Source organism: Petaurus breviceps, unplaced genomic scaffold, assembly GCF_028583685.1.
Source record: "Petaurus breviceps papuanus isolate PSGF00001 unplaced genomic scaffold, PetGlider_PUasm1.0 181, whole genome shotgun sequence".
Taxonomy (NCBI): domain Eukaryota; kingdom Metazoa; phylum Chordata; class Mammalia; order Diprotodontia; family Petauridae; genus Petaurus; species Petaurus breviceps.
In genome coordinates, this window is record NW_027185784.1 from 23906203 (window position 1) to 23918314 (window position 12112).

General features: G+C 38.5%; 1 protein-coding gene across 1 annotated transcript in view; it reads left to right on the forward strand.

The window, feature by feature from the left end:
- Positions 1–12112, forward strand: part of TBXAS1 (thromboxane A synthase 1) — a 245327-nt gene that overhangs the window by 75061 nt on the left and 158154 nt on the right. Inside the window, exon 4 of the mRNA XM_069087345.1 lies at positions 199–295. Coding sequence (XP_068943446.1) covers positions 199–295 — 97 coding nt within the window. The remainder of the gene's footprint in view (positions 1–198; positions 296–12112) is intronic.

Below are 12112 nucleotides of genomic sequence, written 5' to 3' on the forward strand. Positions count from 1 at the left end.
GAGAGAGAGAGAGAGAGAGAGAGAGAGAGAGAGAGAGAGAGAGAGAGTTAGTCTGATTGATTGTACCCAAGATGAGTGGAATATGTCCTTGTAACCACTGGGTGCCAGGCCCTTTCCCTTTTTCTCCTCCCCTGAAGGTGACTCCCAGCCTGAAACTCATGGATCTAAAGCTATCATTACTTGATTCTTTTCTCTCAGGTACTATCTTGGCCGTCGGATGTACATCGTGGTGTATGAGCCACAAATGATCAGAGAGATTTTGGTGAAGAACTTCAGCAACTTCACCAACAGAATGGTATGTGGTTTGCATTCTACACATGGTATGGTCTAGAGAAGCATTAAAAAAAAAACTTCAAGTCTGAGCTAAATAAATCAAATTATCTTTCCTGCCTAATTTGGTTCTGATTCAATTCAATTAAAATATGAGCTCTTGAATGAGCTCAGATATGAAGAGGACAGATACAAAAACACAAAGACAGAAAAGCCATGCAAACCAATAAGAATTGTGTTTAAGAAGTCTAATGCCCAGGATGCACTGAAATGAGTTTGAAATGTTTAAATGACCAAAAATGCTGGTGATGACTCAGACAGCATTTTTCAAAAGTTACAGAATGATAGATTCAGAGCTGGAAGGGGAATCAAGGCAACTGAAGTCCAGAAAGGTTCAGTAATTTCCCCAAGGGCATACATGACCCATAGAGCCTAATTCCCCCATCTCCAAATCCAATGCTTTACTCCATCAGTTCTGGTTTGGAACAAGAAGAATGAGGACATATAGGCAGAGTGCTTGGGAAATATAATATAATACAACCCTTACTAAAAGAAAAAAGTTAATATATATCTAAAGTGCTTTTCAGATATTAAAGCACTTACACAAACGTCTCCTGTCATCGCCACCATCACCAGCATCAGTATCCTCATGATTATATAAAAAAAAAATGTGGTTGGCATTAGTACAAACATGGATTCACTAAGAACAAAATCACACCCAACTTGTATGATGGGTGACAAGGGAAATGTCATAGATATAGTAGTGTATCTAAATTTCAGCAAAATACTTGATCAAAATTCCCATGACCTCTTTGTATACAAGAGAGTAAAACACGGAAAAGAAAATAGTGCCATTAAGTGCATTTCTAGCTAGTGGAACATTCATTTCCAAGCAGTGTTGATTTGTCGATGTAGTACTGGTGAGGTCTTTCACAATGCCATCAAGCACTCTTTGGTCCTCTTCCGTTCTGTGTTTTCATCAATGACTTGGATGAAGACACAGAAAGCGTGCTTATTACATTTGCAGATGACCCAGGGCTGGGAGGCAGAGCTAATGTGATAGATAACAGGATCAAGATTCAAAATGATCTCAACAGTCTGAAATGCTGGGCTGGAACCAGACACATGAAATTTGACTGTGAAAAATGTACCCTCTTATATTCAGTTTAACAAGCCAATCACATTACTACCAGATAGGAAAACTAATCTCAGTTTGAAAAATAAAATCTGGGGGTTTCATTTGACCATAAACTTAATTTGAACTAAGAGTCTGTTACATATTTTGTATAGACTTCTCTGTGTACATGTTGTACCACTAGAGTACAGTAGAATGCATGTAAGGTCCTTCAGATCAGGAACTGTTATGTCTTTGTCTTTGTGTCTCCCTTGCTTAAAATAATGCCTTACATAAAGATAATTAATCAATGTGTGCTGATTGAATTGAATTGAACCAAGTCCCAAGAGGAAGGAGAGAAAATTTCTAGCTTTGTGAGAAAATAAAGGTTCTTGACCTAGGGTTCACCAATCTATGAATAAATTTCAAGGGGTCCATGATCTTTTTTTTTTTTGGCTTTTTGGAGGGGGGAGGCAGGGCAACTGGGGTTAAGTGACTTGCCCAAGATCACATGGCTAGGGTTTTTTTATTTTTTGGTGTGTATGTTAAGTGTCAGAGGCCAGATTTTGAACTTAGGTCTTCCTGACTCCAGAGCCGGTGCTCTATTCACTGCACCACCTAGCTGCCTTAGTCCATGATCTTTAATGGGGAAAAAATTCATCTTTATTTTCATGAACATCCAACTGAGATTTAGCGTTTCCTTAAATTATGAGTTTTTAAAAAGTGTTTTTAGAAGAGGTCTATCTGTGACCCAAAAAAGAGTTAAGACCTCCTGATGCAAAGAGCACAGAGAGAATTCCTCAGATAGCAATCATTAAAGGTACAGTGACCAGATGGCATTCAAACCTCACTAGGTTGATCTAAGTATTTCAGGGAACTCTAGATAGAAAACATTATTGTGCAGTTGCAGCTGCCTTCTCAGTGGGACAAGCCCCCAGCTGCTCACAACAGATCAGGAGTATCAGAGAAGACTAGCTAAAGAGTAATCAGAGACCATGAAAACAGCCAGATAATCTCCTGGCGATCCACTCAAGATCAGCTAAGCAACACTGAGCAAAATGGTGTGAGGCAGATTTCAAATAGGTTTCAGACCACTATTCTGTTTGTCTCCAGTTCAGAAACTAAGTTCAGGAGTCAAGGAAGCTTCAAGACTTGGGCCATTCTCAATTTTAAACATTGTGAACACTAAGAGATCTATCTTGGGATGAATCTTATTTGGAACTATGAATGTAATGAAACTTTGATTTTTATTTTTAAGTAGGAATACTTAATACCTGAGGAAACATAAGCTACTGGGTAGTATTTTTCTTTTTTTGATTTTTGGAGGGGGGAGATAGGCAATTGGGGTTAAGGGACTTGCCCAAGGTCACACAGCTAGTTTTTTGTGTTAAGTGTCTGAGGCCAAATTTGAACTCAGGTCTCCCTGACTTCCAGGACTGGTGTTCTATTCACTGTGCCATCTAGCCATCCCTAATGGGTAGTATTAATGTTATATCTGGAAGAGATCTTAGAGATAGTCTAGTTCAGTGGTTCCAAATTCAAATAGAAGTTGATGTTGCTGTTTGTTGTTGTTGAGTCACGTCTGACTCTTTGTGATTCCATTTGGGGTTTTCCTGGCAAAGATACTGGAGTGGTTTGTCATTTCCTTCTCCAGCTCATTTTATAGATGAAGAAACTGAGGCAAACAGGGTTAAGTGATTTGCCCAGGGTCACTCAGCTAAGGCCAAACTGGAACTTGGGTCTTCTTGTCTCTAGGCCCAGCACTCTATCACTGCATCTCCTAGCTGCCAAAATAGAAATGGGGGCCACTATAAGGATCCCCGCCAGCTGCATTTTCACTGTGTTTTTGTCTTTATTTTTGTTCAATAGGTTCCAATTACATCTTGATACACTTCCAGTTCACCTGGGAGTACTGTGGGCCACATGCAGCCTCAATATCTGACACCTTCCATCCAGTCCATTCTTCTTAGATTTAAGGAAAGTGAAGCCAAGAGAGAGTCAGTAGGAGTAGCAATGAGTAGCAGGAGAGGAACAGGAGTAACAGTGGTGGTGGTAACTGCAATTTTTCACTGTTCAATCATTTTTTCAGTCACGTCTGACTCTGTGGCCCCATTTGGGGTTTTCTTGGCAAAGACAGTGGAGCGGTTTGCTATTTCCTTCTCTAACTCATTTGACAGATGAGGAAACTGAGGCCAACAGAGTTAAGTGACTCGCCCAGGGTCACACAGCTGATACGCGTCTAAGGTCAGCTTTGAACTCGGGTGTTCCTGAGTCCAGGCCCAGTGCTCTCTCCATTACACCACCTAGCTGCCCCACGACTACCATTGATATAACCCTTTAAGGTTTACAAAGTGCTTTCACTTGACCCTCACAATAACCCTGTATGTCATCAAGGTGCTTTTATTATTATTATTTTACAGGTGACAAAACTGAAACTGAGAGAGGGTAAGGGACTTGCTCAGGGTCCCACAGCCAGCGTATTTGAGGCAAGATTTGAACTCAGGTCTTTCAAGTTCAGGACTCACTGAGCTGCCTAAAAATAAACTGTCCCAGGCCACAATGTTTACAATTCAGAATGTTCCAAGTCTTCGAGCTAATTTCCTGTCTGCGATAAAAGTTTCTTCAAACCCATAGCAACTTGTTTAAAAAACAGCCATCAGTGCGGAATGTTTGTAATGTTTCAAAAATCAAAGTAAATTCTGTCTCTTGGCCATTTGCTTATTTACTGACTCAGAGAACTGTACTTAAGTAAGCCATGATTTTCCCTTACATAAACCATGTTGCCATTTCCCCAATAGGTAATGTTTACTTAAGTGTTCAGTGATGCTACATATTATTATAGATGCATTCGTTCAGTATGCATTTACTGAGCATTTACTTTGTTCAAAGAGTCTACATCCCTTGTTATGTTTAGAAAAATCCAACTGTATTAATCAGATAAATCTCTAGCTTTTTTCATCTGACCTGTGATTTCATCAGTATGGGGAGCCCCCACCAATGCAGATTGGCACCACCTCTGAAATTTGTAGTCTTAGAGAGCTCCCTGGGGCACTGAGAGGTTAATTGACTTTGCCCAGGGTCACAAAGCCAGTTGTCAGAGACAGGACTTCAACCCAGATGTTCCTGAGTCCAAGGCCAGCTCTCTGTCCACTCCAACTGTCTGCCTCTTCTGATAAATCATGCTGTAAAATAATTAAAAGCCACTCTTTCGGGGTGGCTAGGTGGCGCAGTGAATGGAGCACTGGCCCTGAAATCGGAAGGACCTGAGTTCAAATGTGACTCAGACACTTAACACTTACTAGCCATGTGACCTTGGGGAAGTCACTTAACCCCAATTGTCCTGCATTCCCCCCTCCAAAAGGAAAAAAAGAAGCCACTCTTTCCTTTTACTGACAGTCCCAAGCATCTCCCTTTGCAAGGTCCGCTTACCTACTTGGTTCATTAGAGTAGTAACTAAACTTATAGATGTGACTGATAGACCATATATAAACCATCTCTTCAACATGGTTCTTGAGCATCAGACTTTGCCTCAAACAACTCATTTTCTTAAGCCTGGGCCCCACAGCTGAGCATCTTTCCCATTTGAGGATGATGTCAAGGAGAGGGACCACCAGGCTCACCCTCAAGTTACCCTTTGGTCCTATCTATGGGATAGACCATAGATCTGAACCAATACAATGGTTCTTGCTACCCCCCTTCACAAATCCATTCGTCTCTGGCTCGGTTCAGCTTAATTCCCAAGATCCATCTTGGCTTTGTTTTCTGAAAGCTCCCCCTGGACCTCTCTTCAATATCTTCATTACTTTCTGCCAGTGTTCCCTGGTGATGGAATCACAAGTTATATTTGACCCCTCATCAATCTACTTAGCATTTATGGAGTTTCTGTTACCATGGCACTTTGGCACTGGGCTATTTTTATTCAGACATCATTTCTTACTCTTATCTTTCACTATAGGTATTTAGTAGGAGAGGCCTTTACCACTGAAGAAGCCACGTAGAGGCGTCAAGCACTACATTGGAGCCAAACCAGATTAAAATGGAATTGGGAAATACATAACAAGATAAATAAATATACAATAGAACAGAGCTAATAATACATGGTTTTCTAAGTCAAAGGTTGCTTAAGGGATCCCAATATACAATGGAGAGGTCCCGTTTCTATTTGGGTTTAACACCCCTGATCTACTCCAACCCCCTCATTTTGTAGATGAAGAAACTGAGGGCCAGAGGGATAAAGTGAGTTTTCCTGGGGTTACAGAGGTATTAAATAATAGACCCAGGGTACAAACATGGCTCCCCAGTCCAAATTCAGTGCTCTTTCCATTTGAAAACCATACCCAATGTAGGATGGGTGATGAGAATGGTGCTATTAAAGCCCAAGTTAGGTGACTTTTTGTTGGGGTGGGGGGAAGAAAGTAATAATAAAAACAATAATAGTGTAGTATTTGCATGGTACTTTGGAGTTTATAAAGGAATGCTTTCACATCTTTTACCTTGTTTGATCCTCAAAATAGCTTGTCAGTGCTGTTTAGTTGCTCTCAGTTGTGTCCAATTCTTTGTGATCCCATTTGGGGTTTTCTTGGCAGAGATACAGGAGTGGTTTGCCATTTCCTTCTCCAGCTCATTTTACAGATGAAGAAACTGAGGCAAACCATGTTAGGTGATGTGCCCAGGGTCACACAGCTATTTAAGTGTCTGAAGCCAGATTTGGATTGAGGAAGATGTCTTCCTGATTCCAAGCCCAGAATTCTATCTACAGAGCTATCTAGCCGACCCTATCTCCCAGCAGTGAACCTTTGTAAACCCACGTCCCATTACATTCCTATTCTTCAACAAAGGCACCTAATGACCTCCTTAAATGTTTTTATTCTGACCCATTTCTCTTATACCTAGAGAGCTAATCAAATACAATGATCTCTTCATCTATCAGATAAAGTAGTGGAACCTGCTCGTGTTTTTCCATTTCAAAGTGAAGGTGACAATGCAATGGTCTGGTTGTCACACCACAGCTGGAAGGAAGATATTTACTATGGTTAGATTTATGGTTCACAGACTGAGATGAAAAAAACTATATATTTTACAGCTAAAGACTGAAACCTAGCTAATGTCCACAACAGGAGAAAACAACCAGCACATTTATAAATTGTGCTTCTCTCTATAATATTATTCCCAAGGCTATTAATTTGTCCAAAAGCTTCTGCTTTGAGTAAGTGGAAATATGTTTGCATTTCACAAGTATCTGGCATGACTATAAATTATAGTATATGGCTTATGGAGGTACTCACATTACTTTACAGTGATACCTCAGTTATAAGACTTAGCTTTTACATCAGGGCTATAAATTCATCAAATCTGTTCATGGATTCATAGCTCTAATCAAAACAGAAAGCCTTGCTTTTAAATCTATAATTAGCCTTGAGGTTGGAAATGTAAACAGAAACAAGACTTGTGAATTTTCTAATTATTTTTCCGTTCTTTGGACATTATTTTATATCTGTCTTTAGTCTTAATATATGTATACAGTTAGGTCTCATTCAATTGGCTCCTCTCTATCCAAATATGATTTCTTTCCTAAGTAATTTATATTTTCTATTTTATTGAATACTGGGCTATTGAGTACCATTGTTTCTGATTCTTGTTTCATCATTGAGCTATCACTCTATTTTTTTCATCAATACCAGATGGTTATGGTGATTGTTGTTTTATGATATAGTTTGAGGTCTGAAACTGTTATTATTTCCACTTCATCTCAACCTCTTTTCATTATTCCCCTTGATACTCTAGACATTTTATTTTTCCAAATGAGTTTTATTGTTTTATTGAGTTCCATAAAATACCTTTTTGATAATTTGATTAGTATGGTATTAGAATTATGACTCTGGTAGTGTTGTCATGTTTATTATATTGGCATGGCCCAGCCATGGACACTCAATATTCCTCTAGCTATTTAGGGTGCTCTTTATTTCTTTAAGGAACACTTTATAATTGAATCTATACAAGTCTTTTGTGTGCTTTTGTGTTGATCCCCAGATATTTTATGTATTTTGCAATTATTTGGAATGAGACTTCACTCTGTTTGATGTTCAAAGCCCTTATGACCTACCCCAACCGTTTCCAGTCTTCTTATGAACCTTATGCCAGCCCACATACTCTTCCATTCAGTGACACGGGCCTCCTCACTGTTCCTCAGAAAAGACCCTGAGCATTTTCACTGGCTGTCTCCCGTGCTTGGAATGCTCTCCATCCTCATCTCCACTTCCTAGACTCCCTGGCTACCTTCAAATCCCAGCTAAAATCCCACTTTCTAATAATAACAATAATAATAGTAGCTAACATTCATATAATGCTTCCTACTATGCACTTTATAATTATTATATAATTTAATCCTCACAACAACCCTATAAGGTAGATGCTATTATTATACCCATTTTACAGATGAGGAAACTGAGACAAATAGAGTTTAAATGACTTGCCCAGCTAGTAAGTGTCTGAGTCCAGATTTGAATGTAGGTCTTTCTGATTCCAGGCCCAATGTTCTATCTACTACACCATCTACCTGCCTCCAGGAAACCTTTTCTAATCCCTCTTAATTCTAGTGCCTTCCTTTTGTTCATTATTTTCTATTTTTGTGATAGCTTGTTTGTACACAGCTGTTTGCTTGTTGCCTCCCCTTGTTAGTTTTGAAAGCAGGAGCTATCTTTTTTAAAAATTTATTTATTTACTTTTAGTTTACAACATTGAGCTCCACAATGAGGGCCTTTCTTTATATCCCCAGTGCTTAGCATACTGCCTGTCGTGTAATAGGTACTTAAATGTCTACTGGCTGACCAATCAGCATAATAGTGGGAAGAGCCAGAGCGAGAATCCTTACTTTCCTGATTCCTGTATTTATTGGGAAAGGTTACAGAGTATCTCAATTGCATGTGATGCCTGTTTTTGGTTTTAGATGGATACTTTTTATGGTATTACAAAAGGTGCTTTTATGCCAACACTTTTCAGGGTTTTTAGTATCAATAAGTCTTGTACTTGTTCAAAGGCTTTCCCCATATCTATTCAGATAATCATGTGGTTGCGGATATTTTTGTTTTTAATGTGACTATATTTTCCTAATGATGAAAACAACTTGCATCACAAATTCAACTTTGATCCCTCTCTGTCCGAATAGATTTTTATTAGGAGAATTTGACTATATAAGCTAGGCAACTATGCCTCAGAGTAAACTGTTATTACCCTTCTGTTCTCTGCCTGCTACAGAGAGGTTTCATAATGTGCTCATTTACAATGAGATGGCTCCTTCTACATGAGATTTCTCCCACTTCTCTTCCAACACTGAGGAAAGGCCTTGAAACATCTCTCCAGATATTCAGATTTTCATATATCTGGACTGTGGCCAGATCCATTCAATCTAGACAAATGAGGTTATATCAGTTCTTTTTTTAAAAAAAGTCTTCTCAAGGGTTCTGCACAATATCAGTTATGAAATATAAGTTTCCTAAAGGCACTAATTCCCTCATGAGCCCTAAAATGTTTCCAGGAGTGGTGCTAAGTGTTATCGATTTTGAATACTCAAATTTTCCTCTGATACTATCTTCCAGAACATCACAAAAATATTTTTTAAGTCTTGTTGAAAAAGACTTTATATAACAGTAATACCACAAGATGATCAACTCTGATTGACTTAGTTCTTCTCAGCAAAACAATGATCCAAGACAATTCCAAAAGATTTATGACAGAAAATGCTATCCACATCCAGGGAAAAAACGATGGAGTCTGAATACAGATTGAAGCACATTATTTTCACTTTTTCTTTTGCTTTTTTGTGCCTTTTCCCTTTTGTTCTATTTCTTCTTTCACAACAAGACTAATGTAGAAATATGTTTCCATGATTGCACATGTATAACCTGTATCAGATTGCCTGCCATCTTAGGGAGGGGAGGGGGAATGCAGGGAAGGGAAAAAAATTTGGAACTCAAAATCTTATAAAAACGAATGTTGAAAGCTATCTTTACATGTAATTGGAAAAAACATAAAATACTACTTGCAAAAAGAAAAGAAAATGACTTTTTACATTTTCTAGTCTTACTAGAAGCTTGATTCAGCAGAAAACTCCAACTTTTAACTTCATAAAGCAAACAAACCCTGTGTTGTCCTTACAGAATGTAGCTTCTCCTCAAAGAAGAAAGATTCATTGTGCAGTAGGTAGAAGGGCAGAGGAAATAGTACACAGACCTTTGTTGTTAAGGAAGAAAATAAAAGAAGTAAATGAGCTTCAGAAGCACCTCTGTCTCTTTAAGTGCCATTGGGGACTCTTCTATCTTCATTTTTCTTTTATTATAATTTTCTTTAGCTGTATTTTGTTTTCATGTCACCTTTATTTCTAAATATATCTGTCCCCTTCTACCTCAGGAGCTCTTACCCTTTTGTGAATCACAGACTGCTTTGGCAATTGGGGGAAGACCCTTTCCTGCAATAATGCTTTTACTTTTTTTTTTGGAGGGGCTATTGGGGTTAAGTGACTTGCCCAAGGTCACACAGCTAGTAAGTGTTAAGTGTCTGAGGCCAAATTTGAACTCAGGTCCTCCTGACTCCAGGGTCAGTGCTCTATTCACTGCACCACCTAGCTGCCCCTTAGAATAATGTTTTTAAATGTATAAAGTTAAATATATAGGATTATGAAAGAAGTCAATTATATTGAAATACAATTATTAAACTATTTTTTAAAAAACAAATCTAGGGATCTCAGGTTAAGAAACCTCCTTGCCTTACCAAAATAGTCATTCCTCGTAATTAAGAACTTAAAAAGAAAGAAGGGAAAGGCACCAAGACTAAAAACACATCAACTGAGTCCCATATGCAATAATCTATACCCTATAAAGAAGGGATCTCTTCTCTAAGACTAAGCTTGCTCATTATAATCTCAGAGTTCAGTATCATGTTTTCATCCTTTTCATTTGCAAAGTTGCTCTCCTCATCCATTTTTAAATCTTCTTGTGCTTTTCTGAATTATTCGTATTTATTGTTTTGTGGGGGTTAAATTGTCCAACCTACAATAAAAAAGACCAAGGCAGAGCTCTGAGCCAATGGCACTTTCTTAAAGAGTCCGTGGTCCCTTCCAATGAAGTGGACCTCATATCTTCTACATGATCTGAGATGCCCCCTTCTTCCAGCACCTTATTTTTATAAGGCTTGATACCAGATTTGATACCTGAACACTAATAGGACAACACAAAATACAGAATCCCGCTGGTTGACAGACCTTGATTTGAGGGCCCCAAAATGATACATCAGCTCAAAATGTTATGTTAGCAGGAGAGTCTCGAGTGGGACAAAGCATGGGGAATCTCCACTGACTAAGTGGTCATAAGATGGTCACCTGCTCATGCTGGACAAGAGAGAGTGGTCCAGAGGTACAAAACAAGTTGGAAGACTTTCCATGTAACTTAGTCACCTCTACCATGCTGGGCTTGGTCAGCATAACAAGGAAAAACAGGGGTAGAAATCCTTCAGCTAGCTTTCCATGATTAAACAAGTGAACTTACGATCTGTAGCTCACAGCTCTGGTCCTAACATATAGAACTTAGAAACTGAGAGAAACATAGATTATAGATAGAAACTGATAGATCATAGAAAACTGATTAATACTGATTGGAACAGAGTAGAGGTCCAAATGAATTATTCCTCACAGTTTCTTATAGAATGGTAATCTTCCATTACATGTCTGTATCACAATGAGCATCAACTTTGTTTTCAATTCTTTGCTACCACAAAAGGTCTTGTTATGAATAGTTTGGTGTGCTTTATAAAGTGTTTAGCTCTGTTCCTTACTATATGAGACATTTCCTTCTATCTTTGACAGACTTTGGGTATGTGGCTAGAAGTGGGATCTTTAGGTCAAAGGGTATAAACACATTAGTCACCTTTTTAATCTCAATTTCAAAATATTTTCTATGATGGTTAAGCCAACTGACAGTCTAACCAACAGTATATTAGTCTCTTCTGTTTGCTTCTAAGGGAAATCCTGAAGATTGGCCTAAGAACTTTGGTTTTATGTGGAAAAATCTCCTGGATGTTTCTGAAAATTCTCATAGAGCTCAAAATTTGGAAAAAATGGATTCCCATTTCAAAACAGCAGGTGATATTATTTTATAAAAAAAAATCTTATTCTGATTTGTCTAGATGAAGGAACACTGGATTCAACATGAAAAGACCTGGAATTGAACTTCTCTGCTCAGAGCCATTAGTAGGGGAGAGAGAATGGTGTCACTCCTAGGTCAATTCCTCCACAACCCAACCCTGCCATGCTCCTTCCCTTAGACTTCCTACTAAAGCTATACAGCTAAAGGAATACCCACAGGTCTATTATTCCTTACTCCTTTATCTCTATTTTTCCATTTAATTTATCCTAAAAAGTTGATCTGAGGGTGCATCTCACATTGCTTACACAAGTACATTTAGGAGTGATTAGCCTTGGAATCCAGGACTAGAACTGCTAGTTAGGGCTTTGGTAGTATTTAGTACTTAATTACAACGAATAAGTAATTTGACCTCTTTTAGCTGGCTTCCTCCTACATAAAATGGTGATTGGACTGGATTTCTAGGGTCCCTTCTAAGTCCCCATCCTATGATCCTTTTGTAAACTGTATTTTCTTAAAGGCAAACAAGTATGTATATTGCAATTTGGGATAATGGGAATGGTGAGCAATGCTCTCAAGGAGATTTTTAAAATTT